The 17,343-nt window shown below is 44.6% G+C and overlaps 1 protein-coding gene across 1 annotated transcript; it reads right to left on the minus strand.

Moving 5' to 3' along the window:
• Positions 1 to 1,409: 1,409 nt before the first annotated feature.
• Positions 1,410 to 15,344, minus strand: c15h8orf34 (chromosome 15 C8orf34 homolog). The gene is made up of 6 exons (XM_062480362.1): positions 15,303 to 15,344; positions 12,239 to 12,365; positions 7,485 to 7,975; positions 5,542 to 5,638; positions 3,735 to 3,776; positions 1,410 to 2,587 (listed from the first exon to the last, which is right to left on the minus strand). The coding sequence occupies exons 1-6, from the start codon at positions 15,342 to 15,344 to the stop codon at positions 2,580 to 2,582; spliced, it is 807 nt and encodes a 268-aa protein (XP_062336346.1). The 3' UTR covers positions 1,410 to 2,579.
• Positions 15,345 to 17,343: the final 1,999 nt, after the last annotated feature.

Here is a 17,343-nt window from a genome sequence, read left to right on the forward strand (position 1 = left end):
TGGCCCCTATGTCGACCCAGACCAACACAGGTCAGTCATAAATAAAGAGACGAGCCTGTCAGCTGACCGCTGATGGTGGTACGGACTGTCGGAGAGGTGGTGACCGTGTTCCTGGGTGGCCTGTGACTCTGAATGGGTCCGGTTTAGATCGGATGGTAAACACACTGTGCAATTTTGTTGGTTCAGAACTCAGAGAGATCAAATAGGGCACATCAAAAGAAATCTGGATGATTGTAAATCAAATTGCCAGTAAGGGGCTGAAAAAGTGATCACTAGGGAATGGAAACTGTTAATCTTGCCATTAACTGGTACAAATGGTAAAAGTATTTAAGTCTCAACATACACTCCATTTAGTATGTCATATTTATGAATTATGATACATCAAGAGTTATTCTCATGGCCAGAGGGAGGGACTAAGAAAGTCTCACTTCATTGGACATCTGTGTGGAAGTGACTTAACCCGTCGTTAAACAAAATTGTCTCGATGTAGAACACTCCCTGCTTTGATAGTTTGCTGACGTGACAAATTTAATAGAATCAAGAGAGAAAGGGACAGAGCAAATATTGACGCTGACAAAAAAGTTATCATGTTGATCTGTAAATTAGGAACAGAAGCTAATGAAACTGCACAATGTTTGCACAAGCTTTGTGGCATCTACCCAACCCACATCCGTTTGAGAAAAACAACTTGAATGGTGTACCTATGTACCTACTGTGTTTGGTAACGGGGGACGGGTTGTTTCCATCCTTATTCTTTAAGTATAACTTATTTTAGAGTTCTCTTCCCCTGGAACAGATTTCATGTTCCAAATGAGGGGGGCTGTCGCTGTCTTGGTGTGTGGGGTTGCATCAAATTCCCCTTTTTTGCTCTGTTAAATTGCTGCACCAGTCCACACTTGACCGGTGGGGATCTCATTCTATTATGACTGTAACTGTTAGCTGCTCCTGGCATTCTCTAATCCCTGCTCTCCTCTCTCTGTCCCCCCCCACACACATCCCTTGTGGTGTGGGGGGTTTGAGTTGTCAGCACCTGCCTGGTCGTCGGTCAGCCAACGCTGGACCTGGTCGCGAGTCTCCCGGTCCTGTCCTACATCTATAAAGTTGAATAATGGATTTTAGTGTTTTAAAAACCCATCGACACTGTATGACTATGTTTAGCCTGTGTTCTGTGCCTTGCTCCTCCCAAGGTTTCTTCCATTTTTTTTTCTCCTGTTGAGAGTTTTTTGGGGAGTTTTTCCTTGTCTTCCTTGAGGGTTTAGGTTGGTTGAGGGGCAGTTCTATGGGCATATGTGAAGCACTCTGTGACATGCTTGCGTGTAAAAAGGGCTATACAAATAAATTTGATTTGATTTGATTTGATTAACATTGGAAGCAGCTACTTAAGACTAATCCTCATCATTTTACCGGAATCACCCTGCATGTTGAGGCCAGACTGGGGCCTCTAAGCTTTCAGATCACATCCAGTTTGGAGCTAAATGAAAAAAAAAAAAAGAAATGAAAAGAAAAGAAAATGCTGGCTTAAATTTTGGCCCATGATGGCACGGCTCGATTTGGGCGGGTGTTGGGTTAGGGTGTGTAAGCTGGTATTTGTGTGTACTGTGTAGACGTGTGTGTCTGTGTGTGTGTGTGTGTGTGCACATGGAAAATTTAATCTTCTATTGACGTCTCCTCAACTAGGCTCAGGCAGCCACAGTTTGAGTAACACATGCCCAGGAAAACTCTCTGAATACTTCGAAATATACCTGTGGTCAGAACTTTTTTTATAGCTCATCAGCACAACCAGTGTTTGAAGCTCAAGGCATGCACAGGTTATAGGACTTAGACAGATGATCAAAACTGATGCTGTTATGACTTCTTGAATCGTTTAAAAAAAAAAACAATGTAAATTTTTTGAATGTTTCTTGTAAATTATTTTGTCCATAAAAAGACACAATCCTTTGTGTTTTCAATTTACAGGCTCATCGTTTTGGAATTTCAACAGTAATACAAAAGTCATACCTTGTGTATAAAAGTGACATGTTCATGACATGAACAGGATTTTCACACCAGGATTATATCCGGATAATATAACATCATGTGTCATGTAAAATCAAGTTGAGTGATTAACAATTGTAATAAGATAAATCAATATAAATTGCATTCAAATCTAGTGGAACTTCAGCATTCAGCTTGTGTTACTGAATGTTCACTCTACACACACAACACAACTTCAAGTAAGTGCTTATCAATAAATTGTTTCTAGGTTTACATTTACTACAAAGTCAATATGCTTAACTCTTAATAAAAAAGTTTGGCAACAACAAAATGCATTTTTTCTCAGTCCCCAAAGGAATTTAGATAGGCATGCTTAAAAAGCAGACAAAATTCATTGGAACTTCTAGTACATTCTCTAAAGTAATATTTCACAATCTTTTACAGGTTTTAAGGACTACAGTGTCTAAGAAATCTCAGTGGAAAAAGTATACAATATTTTTTCTTACTCGCGTGAAGTATAAAAATAGTCTCTGTACACATATTCAAAATGCCCAGTGGTTTGCATAATTATTGTTTAAATGGATCAATGTCCCTGGTCTTCATCACTATAGGCCTGTGAAAAACAAAAACGCAAAGACAAAACATCAGTCTCCATGGAAACCATATTCAGACGCATTAAACCGCTAATAAGAATAATAACCCGGGCAATTACAATAAAACAGCCCACAATATTTGAACATGTCAAAGATGATGAAAATTAGGCCTTGGTCCGAACCGTGGGTCCCAGAAACCATTTTACATGCAGTGAATTCTGGGAGATGAGTGATTAGGGTGACCCCGGCACACAGTTTTGGGTTGGTTGCCATGGCAGTGCTTTGGCCTCTCTGATAGCCAAGAAGCTCTGGGATCTCTCTCCAGACTGGCAGTGAGGGCATGCTGGGAGGAGTGGGGAAGACTCCTCCACCAGAGCCACAAGAGGGGGAACCGCAGACCAAGCCCAACCAGACACCCCCTCTCGCCCTCTCCCCCTCTCTCCCCCGCTCTCCCTCTCCCCCGCTCTCTCTCTCTCTCTCTCTCTCTCTCTACCTCTCTCTCTCTCTCTCTCTACCTCTCTCGCTCTCTCCTTCTCTCTCTCTTTCTCTCTCTCCTTCTCTCTCTCCTTCTCTCTCTCCTTCTCTCTCTCCTTCTCTCTCTCCTTCTCTCTCTCCTTCTCTCTGTCTCTCCCTCCTTTCTAATTCTGTCTGTCTCTGTCTCTTTCTCTCTCCATCCCTCTTCCTCCTTAATACTGCTAGAAATGACACTGTCTGATGTGTGTGATCTTTGCTCCCAAGTGACTCAATGGAACTGGAGCATTAAAGTACCGCTTTCCCCACAACGTAGACACCCTCCTCCAATCACATTTCACAGACACTCTTGTCTCCTCGCTAGCTCAGTCAGGGAATTGATTGCTCTATAAATGAAGATGGTGTCACCCATTGGTGGTTGCCAGGGTAACATGCGATGGTTTGAGGAGTGAGGTCATTGACAGACAGACAGACGTTGAGGCACTGTCAAATAAAGTCCTTGTTAATGGAGCGTTGGACTTTAAAGTACTAGTTCATGAGCTAATGAGAAACATGCTTTCAGACTGATACTTTTAACATTTAAACCACTGGTTGGTATGTATATACACAGTATTAAAGTTTGCTTTTGTACATATATTTTAAAACTTTCACAGTATGACACCACACAATCTGAAAAGAACCCGTTGGTCTGCTCACCTGAAAAGACTGATCTCTTGTTGGCATCCCTCACTCCGCTACCTGTGAATTCAAACAGACGGCAAACAGTTCAGTCGACTCAGTGGTACACCTGTATGCCACAGTGATACTGCATCAGTAATGTGTCACAAAGCCAATGGGATTGGGAAATGATAGGCGACACCAAAGAAATGATTCATTCACTGAACTGATCCAAGTAAAGGCATATGTGTTCATTCTCATTCAAACTTTAGCAGGTGTACGCTAACTACATTCATAAAGAAAGCTAATTAGGGTTGCTTAGGCTAAGATTAAAACAACGGATGGTTGTGGGGAGAGGGCAGAGAAGTCTTTTCATCTCCTTTGGGGTTTGTGCGGTTACCCCATAGTGGAAGTCTCTAGAATAACAGGAAATAGCTATGGATCTTTTTTTCATTATTTAGCTCCTTCGCCATAGACTTGGCGCCGGCACAGACACACTCACTGGCATGGTAGCACACTGAGCCCGCCATCCAAGTAGGCACGCATTAACACACACGTACTGTACGCACACACACACACAGCACCACATGATCCCTCTCTCACGCCAAACGGTACTTTGTCACATCTTAAGGCCGCTGGGTTCAACTCCTCCTTTTTTCCCCCTCTTTCTTTATTTCTCCCTTTTTCCATCCCTCGTTTCCTCCTCCAGTGTATAGCTCCGGTCTTTTCTAAACTCATCGTTGCCATGCACTGACCCCCCGGAAGCCCCCCCAGAGGCCATTAGCAACATCCATCCCCTCGCTCTGCCAGATAGTCATTTGGCAAAACACACATCCTCAAGAGGGACTTGTCATGTGTGCTTACGTTTCCCATTTGATTGCAGCGTTTGTGCGTGCTTAATGTTTTGTTTGACTGGAATTCTTGTTTCATTAGCTCCATAAAAGCTGTCTGTGTGATTCCCAAGTGCCTCAGTTGTTCTGTACGCAGCTGATCCAGAGCTCTTTGTTGCCTGAGAAAAATGGAGCTACATTAATGTGAAAACATTTCTGCCACTCGTTCTGGGAAAGAGCAAAGCTAGGCCAAAAAGCCAAAATGACATACATAGTTTTGTCTCACTTGATACATTAATTAGCAACAGATTGTCCTTGGCATGTCCTAAGACACAAACTGCTTGATTTATGACGTTAGACGGCACTGCAGCTACAATACTCGGCACAGAGCGAATGAAGCAAGCCGAGGTGAGTCAAAATCAAGCGCCTCCAACGCCTCAGAGGATGAGCTATGCACAATTCTCACCATAAAAGTTAAGAGAGCAAGAATTGGATCAGTTTGACATGAGACCTCAGTGAGTTGGAAACTCCTACGGTTCTCTTTTGGCAACAGTGAAGGTATCAACCTATATTACCAAATGCATTAGAGTGATTTATGAAGTTTAAGCTCTAAAGGAGGGCTGGCCTAGTGATATCATGTCCAAAGCCAGATCAAGATATCCCAGCCAGGCTCTTCTAATGAGACAATTTATGAGTTACAATAGACATCAATATCAATAAAACTGTTCTAACCAAAAATAAATGTCCTCAGTGATGCCTGGAGAGGAAATCTGACATAATAGCCCCAACCCTTACTTTGTATCCGATGGAAGCTCTTCTTTACCTTGACAGATTACCATTCTTAACACAATCACTCACACAGAGCAGTGATTTTAATACGTCTAATGTGGAAATAAGTGTGAAATAATATTAGAGAAATTAAGATAATAATCTGTCTTTCAGTGGCAGAAGCAGGAAGGGAATTGTGATGGAGAATATTGAGAGGGATAGGGGCAGTAAAGATGGAGGCTACTCACACTTGTCTTGTTCTGGGGGTTCCATGATGTCACTCTCTGTGTCACTGGGAACGTGCCAGGGTTGTCTAATAGCCTGGAGCTGTTGGTAGAACTCATCCTGGAGAGGAGAGGAGGGGGGAGAGGGGAGAGGAGAGGAGAGGAGAGGGGAGGGGAGGGGAGGGGAGAGGGGAGGGGAGGGGAGGGGGGAGGGGAGGGGAGGAGGGGAGGAGGGGAGGAGGGGAGGAGGGAAGGGGAGAGGGGAGGGGAGGGGAGGAGGGGAGGGGAGGAAGGGAGAGGGGGGGAGGGGAGGGGAGAAGAGAGGAGAGGAGAGGGGAGGAGGGGAGGGGAGAGGGGAGGAAAGGGGGGGGGGGGAGAGGAGAGGGGAGGAGGGGAGGGGAGAGGGGAGGAGAGGAAAGGGGGGGAGGGATGGGGAGGGGAGGAGAGAGGGGGAGAGGAGGGGAATGTAGAGGAGGGGAGGGGAGGAGGGGGGGGACGAGAGGCGGGGGGAGGGCAGGGGAGGGGAGGGGGAGTTATAAGTTATGCTGTTTGTTTAACAAATAGAAAAATGGTGAGAAGAAAAAATACAATATAAATTAATCTAATCTGTCTTAATTATCTGTCCGTTTGCTTATCCATGTGTTTATCCAACTAAATATCTACATTTGCCAGAACCTCAACAGAGAGAAAAACATGTGGAAATTAGAATTACATATTTCTACAGCTGTAATACGTCATTTAGCAACTTTAGATTCTGGAATGTTTAAACACAATATCAAAAACTAATTTCAAAAATCCTTGGCGGTCAAACCAGAGTATGTTGGTTCACCCTGGTACTGCAGACACTGATGATATTACAAGTAAAGGTGCACTGGGCCATGGATAGGATAAACCTGTCAAAATCCAAAAGACAGGAGTCCTTGCTGAACTCGAAACCAAAGAAGTACAGCAGACCCATCAGTTCTACAGCTGTTTTGATTTTCTTTCAAATGAAGTACACCTCAGAGTATTGTCATCTGGGCCAAACTTTAATAAATAAATTGCCCTGAGTTCTCTGCTAAAAGCTTTTATGTGTTCTTATTTTTCAGAGCTAAAACGTGATGGAAGGTTCCCAGTCGCCATTCCAGAAGGCACCACCATGCATCTTAGCAACAGCTCAGGGATGAGTTACAGCACAGGAAGAGGACGCAGAGAATCCGTTACATCCCTTCTTACTTGTATATTCTATTATTTAAACAGGTCCAGGAGTTCTCTCTCAGTCTCTCTCTATGTATCTCTTCCTAATGCTCTCTCTCTCTTTCCTTGTACAGTACGAGACCAGGTGGCCTCAATCAAATGTGAATCAGAGCTCCTATGTTTTTGATGATTTTGCTAGGCATCAACTGAGGCAACTGTCAAAAAAACACAGAGCACCAGCAGAACTTTTGGCCGTCGTCAATAAAGCCCTCATGTAAGGGTTTCATGTTTAACAGAGCGACTGTGAAGTAGACCATGAAAAGGAACTAGGAAGAGAAAAAAATCGCATTGACAATTTTCCTTTTTTGCCACATTTCTTTCCACATTGAGATGACATTCTACTGTACGGACTGCAGTCAATCCTCACCAAACCCCACACGACCATGTTTGCACGTGTGTGCATCATCTGTGTAAAAGCTCTCACGTTCTATTGCCAACTTCAGTGAGTTCTTACAAAAGCCTGACAATATACTGATGTACAACTCTCTGAACCAAGCTTTATGGTCATTATACTGTACAATAACAAAGGTTTTTAGAGTTTTACAATTTAATCCTAGAATATCCTCAATTCCCAAAACATCACATTATTACTTGCTAGAAAATGTGGCAAGTAATAACTTCCTCGATGACATCCTAAAACAATGGCCTTAATCTTTCCTAGTTCTCCCACCTCTCTTGAATAACCCAGTACTAAAACGATGTTAGGTCCCTTTGATGAGCTGGGTTCTTACCTCTGACAGGTAGGCCCTGAGGCTGGAGGTCCTGCCCAGGCTGTCAGTGGTGCTGAGCCCAGGCGGGGTGAGCAGGGGTCGGGGACGGGTGGGCTGGCTGGTGGGCGTCACCGGACGGCTCCGTGACCTCCTGCTGAAGGTCACCTCCTTGTGACCCGGGGTCCCAGCAGAGCGTGTCAGTAGGCTGTTGGGAGTCAGCGGCCTGCTGGGGGTCCGAGGCGTCTGGGTCCGGCTGCTGGGGTTGCTGGGAGAGAGTGTCCGCCCCATGGCCAGAGAAGTGGGCTTGGAGCTGAGCAGGGGAGTGCCTGCGGTGCTGTGCTTGGAGGAGAGGCCAGGGGACTGGGGCCTGGAGAACTGGCCCAGCTGACTGGGCAGGGTGCTGGGCAGTGGGCTGTGGAAGAGAGGGGTCAGGAGCAGGCTGCTGTGGGGGCTGTTAGGACTCCTGGTCAGCTTCCCAGCTTCGGTCAGCTTGGCCAGGTCCTTCTCCACCTCTGAAGATGAAACACACAGGAGCAGGGATCTGAATGGATGCACAGCAGACGGGCTAAGCACCAAGGAGCTGTAGGCCAACACATGCAGTGTAAAAAGAACACAGACTTGTATGGACATGTTGAAGTCTTTCATTTGTCCAATGAACTGATTCGTGCGCACACACCATGTTTGTACTTAGTACCAAGTATGTTTATGCTTCATACTAAAACCTGTTCATGACAGGGCTCATTCATGTATAAGACAACAACCCACATCACAGTCTTCATAAAAGGGAAGATAAACTGTTTTCTTTCTCATGTTTGGCCTTTCACTGGTCAATGATAGCAATATTTACAAACTCTGTAAATTGTGGGGGATCCTACTTGACGTTAATACAGCCACATGTTCACATTGAGCTCCACTGAAACTCAGAAACAAAATTATATTTGCCTGCTTCATTGGTAGTTACAAAAACAGTTTTGTTTGGGAAAATATTTCAACTGCCAACTTGTGATGGGAACATCTGTAACACTCCTCTTCTGTTTCTTTTCTCTCTTAGACACCAAGGATTTGGGCAAATCAAGCTGGGAGTTATCATGCGAGAGTGGTATTTTGAGGAATGACTCACCACTAACTATTCCTGGGGAGTCATGTATGTGTGACATTAAATAAATAGCACGTAGAGGCATGACATGTATTTCAAAAACCTTGACTTCCAAGTTTATGACCAAACGGTGCCCTATCCAAAACAAGCAACATTTTTCCATGCTGAAAAATGTGAAACACATGGTCCTCCTCGCCGATTAACATCCTTCTTTTCAACGTCTGTGCCAAACTGTACTACGCCGAAATGCAGCTCTGGGATATAATTGAGTTTGTTTGAAAAAACGATCCAAATTGTTTTGGGTACTGTCCTTCCGGGACCTCGTGCATTTAATTCTGTGTCATGGATAATTAAATTGCAGTTTCTGTAGTTAATCAAGCCTAATTGTAAAAAGGTCAGGCCAGTCCCTTGTGGCGAGGAGCAGAGCAGATATGGAGACTCATCCACATGTTCTGTCTGATGTAGATGCCGTGATGCTGGATACGTGGGCTGTTCCAAGCCCTGATCTACACTTGTTTGTTCTCTATAGCAACAGAAGATAAAATACAAAGTGTTTGCACTCTGGCCTTTAGTTTCAGGTTCCGCGTGGGGTGTTCCCGTGGGGTGTTATTGGCACTGAACAACTAGCATCATTTTGGGGAAAGACTATAAGTATGTTTCTACATCTATGCCTGTGCGTGTATCGTGTTTGGATGAGAAAGTTAGTGTAGAGAAAGAGGAACAACTGTATAGGTCATAGTTGTGTTAGATAGTTAGTTAGTCAGCTATTTACATTACTTGAGGTTGTTCAAGGATGATGCCTGCCCTGTCTACAGCCCTTATCCACCCACACCAGCCCTACCATGACTGGACGAATAGTGTTGTACTCCGTGGTAAACAGGATATGCTGATTAATAATCCCTCCCCATAAAGTTGTTATTTCACACTGATGAAAAGATAAACATGGCATTCTTTGGTTGGCAAATCATTTTCCTTTCCGTAAATAGTGGGAGAGATGATCCAGTCCTGTTTTTACTGTAAGTGAGATGACATTCTCCTCCCTCTGTCACGGGTATCAGGACCGCACTGAGCAGGGTAGAAGCTCTCTACGCTGCACTGCTCACTTCATTTAGTCCCTCTACAGACCATGATATGCAACAACATCTACAGTACTAGAAAGATTCAAAGGGCCAAGAGCAAAGGAGAGAGTGACAGTAAACAAGAGAGAGAGAGAGAGAGAGAGAGAGAGAGAGCAATAGAGAGAGCAATAGAGAGAGAGAGATAGAGAGAGAGAGCAAGAGAGAGAGAGAGGAGAACCAGAGAGAAAGAGAGAGAGAGAGAGAGAGAGAGAGAGAGAGAGAGAGAGAGAGAGAGAGAGAGAGAGAGAGAGAGAGAGAGAGAGAGAGAGAGAGAGAGAGAGAGAGAGAGAGAAAGAGAGAGAGAGAGCAAGAGAGAGAGAGAGAGAGAGAGAGAGAGAGAGAGAGAGAGAGAGAGAGAGAGAGAGGAGAACCAGAGAGAGAGAGGAGAACCAGAGAGAGAGGAGAACCAGAGAGAGAGAGAGAGCAAGAGAGAGAGAGAGAAGAGAACCAGAGAGAGAGAGAGAGAGCAAGAGAGAGAGAGAGCTTCGAGGGAGAAAGAAACAGAGCCAGATATAATCTATTATACACTCTTTGATCAGAAGCGGAGCACTTAGTGAGAGTACAGGACCACAGAACGCCACATGACCATTTAGAACACACGCGATCTTGACTGACTCCGAACTCGGCTCCATCCTGAAAGCAACGCTTAACGACTTATCTCCAGCCTGGACTAGATCTGCAGTCAGAGGGGGGAAGCTCTGCTCCCCGAATAACTTGAAATTGTAGGCTTGTGATCAGAGATAAATGATGTTGAACTGAGGGGAGATTGTCTTGAACTGTAGAGTGTTACAATTCCCCCCACTACACACACACACAGCCGCCTACAATAGATTCATTTGTGCATGACCATTTCATTAAAGCATACCAAACATCGTCTTCAAGAAGTCGCTCATCGGTCATTTCCTTGAGTATTACGAAATAATGGAGATTCTCCTCTCTTTTTAGTTAGGAGTTAGGAGAATTCGTCCAACCACGTAATTGAGGGTAAGAAGATGAGATAAAAGGAGAAACTTTGGCTCCAAACATGGAAAACATTAGCAGCTAATAAAGGCATGAAAGGGGGGCGAATTAGCTCGTTCGGCGGCCTAATTCAACTGCCTAGTGGGAGCTCTCCGTTTGAATATACAGTAACTCGGCGTAAAACAACTCTAAATCAATACCATCTGAGAACCGCGGGGACGGGGAAAAGGGTTGCGAACACACAGTCCTCCTCTTGTGCCCTCAGAGTGCCAGTGTGTGGTTTCGTTCACTAGCTAGCACACAGGCGGGCAAAGCAGTCAGGCGGGCGGGCACACAGTCAGGCCATGCAGTGCCAATGAATGAGCAGATAGAGGAGTTCATAACAGCTGGGACCAGTGCTGGATGACATTAATAGCTGTGCTAAATGGGACCAATGTGCTAGACATAAGTCTGGAATGCAGAGATGTACGTGGCATAACTGGCAAAACCCAGAAGGGAGAGAGAGAGAGATACAGAGAGAGAGAGAGAGAGAGAGAGATACAAAGAAGAGAGAGGAGCGATACATAGGAGAGATAAGGAGAGCGAGAGAGAAAGAGGAGAGATACAGAGAGGAGAGAGGAGAGAGAGATAGAGATAGGAGAGAGAGAAAGAAGTCATGCGTAAACAAACAACTGGTTGACACATGTCTTGAATTTGACAGTGTGCATTGCCACATCGCCTTTGGTCTACTCTCAAAACCTTGATCTGGCTAATAAATTAATAATTTTGCAATCGTAACCCTGCGGCGACCATTCTCTGAGTCATCCAGACATCACGTCTGTCAAAGACCACAGGGATTAAACCAGAGCGAAGCAACTCCACTGCTTTCCAAATGTCTCAGTTCGCAGTATGCCGTTAGACGTCACATTACTTAATGACTTTGCAATGTTGGACTCATTGAATTCATAAAAGCTCAAGTCCAAAGGTAAGTGTTTACTTTTGTTGTAAATTCTTTACTTACGAGATCAGTTTTTTTAATTAGCCATTCAAATTCCACTGGCCTTAAGTAGGGTTTTTGGCCCTGTCTTCTACTTACTTTCCTCAGTCTCAGTCTCAGTCTCAGTCTCAGTCTCAGTCTCAGTCTCAGTCTCAGTCTCAGTCTCAGTCTCAGTCTCAGTCTCAGTCTCAGTCTCAGTCTCAGTCTCAGTCTCAGTCTCAGTCCCAGTCCCAGTCTCAGTCTCAGTCTCAGTCCCAGTCCCAGTCCCAGTCCCAGTCCCAGTCCGAGTCTCTCTCTCTGTCTCTCTCTGTCTCTCTCTCTCTCTCTCTCTCTCTCTCTCTCTCTCTCTCTCTCTCTCTCTCTCTCTCTCTCTCTCTCTCTCTCTCTCTCTCTCTCAAAGTTTAAAAGTAAAAAAAAAAAAACGTGTGTGTGTGTCTGTGTGTGTGTGCGCATGTGTCTGTCTGTCCGTGTCTGGATGTAAAAGCAGCCTGTTTGATCTGGGTTACCCGCAGTGTTTCTCACTATATAAACCCAACCCCAGTTCCACTACACACTACTATGACATAAACACACACCCACGCACACCCACGCACAGACACACACGCACACACAGCCAGTGGCCTACCAGCGAGGTGTTTGCCCATGCTCTCCAGCTCCTTGGAGAAGAGGGAGTCGCTCAGAAGCAGTCCTGTCTGGTTAGACAAGTTCCCGCCCCTCGCAGCCTTCACATCCGTCTCCCAGACTGCCTGACGCTAAGTCACCAGGGGAAAAAAACAGAGAGAGAAAGTCACATTAGAAGAAAGACCCTTCAATTAAACGTTTATATATAATATCAGGGGGCTTGCTGAAAAATGTCTGCGCCCATATCTGGTGTAACAAGAGGCAATTATTATTTTTATGGGCATTAGAAAAACATGAGAAACCACAGCGAGTGTAGATGAAAGTGGCTGTGTGGAGCTTGCTCTTCGGGTGAACATCAACCCTGGTCCGTCAGTAGTGGTCCTACACATTTCTGAATAACAATCAATAAATCTACAGGAGTTCTGAACACTAGTCTGCTTGCTGGCAAGGTGCCTGGCAACAGCAATCCCACTATGGCAGTTAACGAACGATAAATCAGACATCTTGGGCTGGATTTTGTATTCTTAGTGTGGACCAAAATAATAGCTCGATACCAAAATATAAACGATGAAATTCCCAAGAAAAGGCTCTGGATGAAGAGTGTGGCTGGCTTTGGCACTAATGGTTGCCAGGTTATTCAATAGCTAGGGTCGCCCTACCTATTTTTGGCATTAGACATCATTTGGAAAGGCATCAGTTAGAAAGACAAGGGTTGCCAGGTTTTGTAATTGGAGTACACCTAAGCCTCGTCTTTATCCCTTTGATCCCAAACAAGCGGTCAGATGATCTTGGTAAGCCGGTGGAACATGCATGCGTGTGAGCGTGTTGCACAGGTGAGAAATTCAGTCACTGTGCCACAAACCCTGCAACTTTATCTTAGTTAACCCTACATAAAATACTGTGCTGTTAATGCCAGCTGTGACATCATTTGATATGCTTAGCATCAACTGACAGACTGCCTCCACAGGATCGAGCGCGTCTGAAGCGGAGATCTGATGATAGACAGACAACCTCACAGCTACATTTATAGACTATCCAAGGGGATAAACCCTGATCATTTTTGGACCCGCGTTCGGAGTGCTCTAAAAAACATGCCCGCATAGTAATGGAATGGTGAAAAACAACTGAGCTGGCGGGCCAAGGATAAATGGCAGGACGTGATTCTCGAGGACTCTTGAGTTGGTCCTCCCGCCTGCTAGCGACATGAGGCGTTTTGTGGTGGTGTGACCACAGCCCATCAGTAATTACAGTCCTTTTAAACCAGCAGGCAGGGTGGGTGAAACATTGCTAGTGATTCTCTGCCTCTCTCTGCCTCTCTCTGCCTCTCTCTGCCTCTCTCTGCCTCTCTCTCCCTCTCTATCATTTCTCTCTATCATTTCTCTCTCCCCCTCTCTGGTGGTGTACCCAGTCCAGCAGGATGACATCACGTGTTCCTGACAGCTCCGAGGACAGGACTAACGGACACCAGGTTTTTACAGCTCTGCCCTGCACTGTTCACCTCTCATAGATGTTCTTCAATCACCACTGCTCTGGAACATCTGCACTACTCCACGACAGACAGACAGACAGACAGACAGACAGACAGACAGGGGTTGCAGACAGAAGACTGGATGGACAACCAGATGGAATAACAGACAGCTGGACTGGATGACAGGCAAACAGACATATGTAATGAGGACCATATCCTGGACACTAGAGACTGCAGGCTACAAGCCTCCCTTCTGGGAAGAAGGGCAGAATACTGAGAACAAGACACACAGGATGTACTCAAGCCTGCAAACAATTCACCTAACAAGATAGCATCACAAAGTAAACAGTCGAGTTAAGAGTACAGATTCAACTTTGAATAAGTTGCTGTCATACTGTGAGGACCATGTGCTGAACCTCCATCCTGTTCATGATCCTCAGTCTAAGGTCTAGATCTTCAGTCTGAGGTATATATATTCAGTCTGAGGTATAGATATTCAGTCTGAGGTATAGATATTCAGTCTGAGGTATAGATCACATAGTTCAACAGAGAAACATGCGTTTGGGAGGTCAGGCAGCCGTGGGAAACGTCTATCGATTCCAGTGGGGTTTTCTAACTCGTTAGTATTTCAGACAGACACCTGGAGCTCTTCAGTATGAACTCATGTCCCTGGCTTGTGACAAGGCTGGAATTCAAACATTTAAACAGGCCTCTGTCCTTGGATTAGCCCTAGAGTGGAAGGGAGGGACACTTGTGTTGGCCTTGTCTGACTATACAGACTGCTTAATACCCGGTGCTAACTAGACCTTAATAAATCCTTCCCGCAGTCCATTCATGGACTGTTCATTCATGAAATTGTAAACTGTAAATGGTCTGTACATTAATAATACTTGGAATGAGTGAGCTTGTCTAGGGGTAACAACCATTTGTTTTGGGGGTGTAAATGATTATTTGAACCTGGCAGAAGAGCATGTACAATACTATGCAGCCCCCTTCCAAAAGTTCCTAACTGCAAGAAACTTAAGGACATGGGGTAAGTGCATGGGGAAATGTGCTTTTGTTCATCATCTAAGAGCACTTTGATCCAGCTTTTGTCTTTCTAGATAATGATGTATGTGTTTAGACCTAAAACCAAATAAGTCAAACAGTTTGTGTTTCCTTTGTTCGGGAGGCATGGATGAATGTGTTTCAATCCCTCCAGCTACGCCAAAGAAAATACTTTAAAAAGGACTGGGTTTTCATCTTGGAAATGAACCTCTGTTATAATTGTGTAACGAGTTATGAGAATGTTGATGTCACTTGGATAGTTCCACTCCCATCACTGCAAACCCCAAACCTGGTCTGGAACAGGAAAAGGAGAAGGAAGAAGAAGAGAAAAAAAACGGGAAAAAAACCGTAGTGATGCTTCTGTCCAACGAACAAACATGGATCTCATTTCTCATAAAATTGAATCCATGTTTTGAGAGAGCACGAGATCAAGATGTGGAGTCCAGATTTAAATCTTTTACAGTGTACATGTGTGCTGCTATGCGTGTGTGGTCAACAGGAACAGGGACCACAAACCAAAGTGTGTCCAAGCCTACTCTCCTGTGTGGCTGACATCGTCAAGGCTGTGGGCCATGCTCTCATCAGCCTCAGTCATGGTGTGGTGCAGCAGGGATGGATAGAGGCCAGAGGACATCCAGCAGATCCAGGCTCTTATGTGGTGGCCTGTTCTGACCTGGTAAACCTGCACCAAGAGAGCTTCTCCACCCTGGCATAAACCGGAAAAGTCGCAGGTCTGAAAATCATTTCCATGTATTCTCAGGTGAATCTCGCCTGCCATTAATTTGGCATTACAGTCTCTGAAAGGCTCTAGACCTTTTCCAAAAACACTTTTTTGGTCTTTCTTATGAATCTCTTATAAATTTCTTGTTGATTGCAGTAAAAGAAAGAGTATCACAGTCGCCTGGTGGAACTGAGGTCTCAGGCAAGCTTTCTCAAAACAATGAAAAGATAATAGCGGGTTGTTTTCAGGACAAGGGGAAGTGAAGGAGATGAACTGAGGGATGTGGACAGAGAATGGAGAAAGTCAGAGACAGAGAGAGGGAGATGTGGGGAGAGAGAGAGAGAGAGAGAGAGAGAGAGAGAGAGAGAGAGAGAGAGAGAGAGAGAGAGAGAGAGAGAGAGAGAGAGAGAGAGAGAGAGAGAGAGAGAGAGAGAGAGAGAGAGAAGAGTGAGACAGAGAGACGTGGTGAGAAAAAAAGAGAGAGAGAAATATAGAAAGTATGAGACAGAAAGAGAGAAAGAAAGAGGGAGGGAAAGAAAGAAGGAAAGAATGAAAGAAAGAATGAAAGAAAGAATGAAAGAAAGAAAGAGAAAGAGTGAGAAGCAAGGGAGAGGAGAAAGAAGTCCAGTATAATTTTAAGTTAGCGTGTCTTTCAGTTTTTAGACAGCTTGCTGCAAAAAAATATCTGAGTTATTGCTCGTACATATGAAACCCATCTGGTTCATTTTCTACTTGTTTGGTGTAAGAGGATGTTGTGTAAAATCTTTTAAAGGGTATTTGCAATAACATCATTTTCTCAGTAAAAGTGGCGTTTTGTGTGACTTTTGGGACAACTTTAACAACTTTTCTAATAATTTTATCGAAAAAACACAGCCAAGGACAAGAAGTCCATTTATCCATGGATTGATTCTGAATCAATAATCCGAAAAGGAACTGGCAATTGAACAGATTAAAATTGAAAGAGTATGAATTGGCTGAAGTGATATTTTCTTGGTCGCCCACTCTCATCCTGTCGCTAGCCTTGCCTCAGGAGGATGATAGCTCCAACCCCAGACTTAATGAGTTCCTGTTGCCTTGGCTCAGGGCGGAATAGTTCACCTAATGGCCTGTACAGAGCGCTCCCAGGCGCACGCTCGCAAACACACACACACAATAACACAATTACCACAACCTCTTCTTCAAGCATCCCTCTTGAGGCAGTACAAAGGCAGATTCTATGACACACTGTCTGTGTTGAATGTTGAACCAGATATCTGGAGAGGAACAGCAACAGTCTGCATCTGCATGTCAGGGAAAGGCCCGCTTGCAAGGGGGACAACATAAGAAGTTCAACGTTTTTGAAAGTTCAAAATAAACCTTCGACATATTTTGTGGCAAAGCACATGATGGAGCAGTGCCTCCGGTCATGCACTTTGAAATGGAAATGAAAGCCATTCTAATCAATACGGTCTTCAGCACTGATAAGATCCTGGAGAGCCATAGACTGTTCAAAGAGGACAGAACTGTGGCAATGCAGATTTGATGTAGCTTGTTATAAAGAAGTCGGAGGGGAAATGCACGTGAACGTTCAAAGAGTCAGCATCAAGGCTATTGAGTGCTAGCGAGTGCAACTCTGCATGCATTTATGAGCCATCAATTGCTAACAAACAGACTTTTTCTCTTAAAGCTGAATGAGTTGCTATATTTAGAGGAGCTGTCAAAGCCACAGCAGCAAAGTTCTTTTTTCCCAGCACTTTGGTTCTTGGGTCCACTGAAGGTGAGTTATTTGCTTTTGTTTGTATGAGGCTTTGCAAATGAAAAAGCTTGGGTTTCAGCTCCATTTAAAGAAAGCATTAGTTAAAATTCCTGACCGATGGTGACTTTGTAACAACAG

The sequence above is a fragment of the Osmerus eperlanus genome, chromosome 15 (assembly GCF_963692335.1).
Source record: "Osmerus eperlanus chromosome 15, fOsmEpe2.1, whole genome shotgun sequence".
NCBI lineage: Eukaryota > Metazoa > Chordata > Actinopteri > Osmeriformes > Osmeridae > Osmerus > Osmerus eperlanus.

Coding starts and splice junctions, on each gene's coding strand:
- c15h8orf34 (XM_062480362.1), bottom strand. CDS start 15,344: ATGACTGAGGCTGATGAGAGCATGGCCCACAGCCTTGACGAT. Junction 5,639..7,484: donor TCAGGGCCTACCTGTCAGAG/GTAAGAACCCAG, acceptor TCTCCTCTCCAG/GATGAGTTCTACCAACAGCT. Junction 3,777..5,541: donor ACCCCCAGAACAAGACAAGT/GTGAGTAGCCTC, acceptor TTGAATTCACAG/GTAGCGGAGTGAGGGATGCC.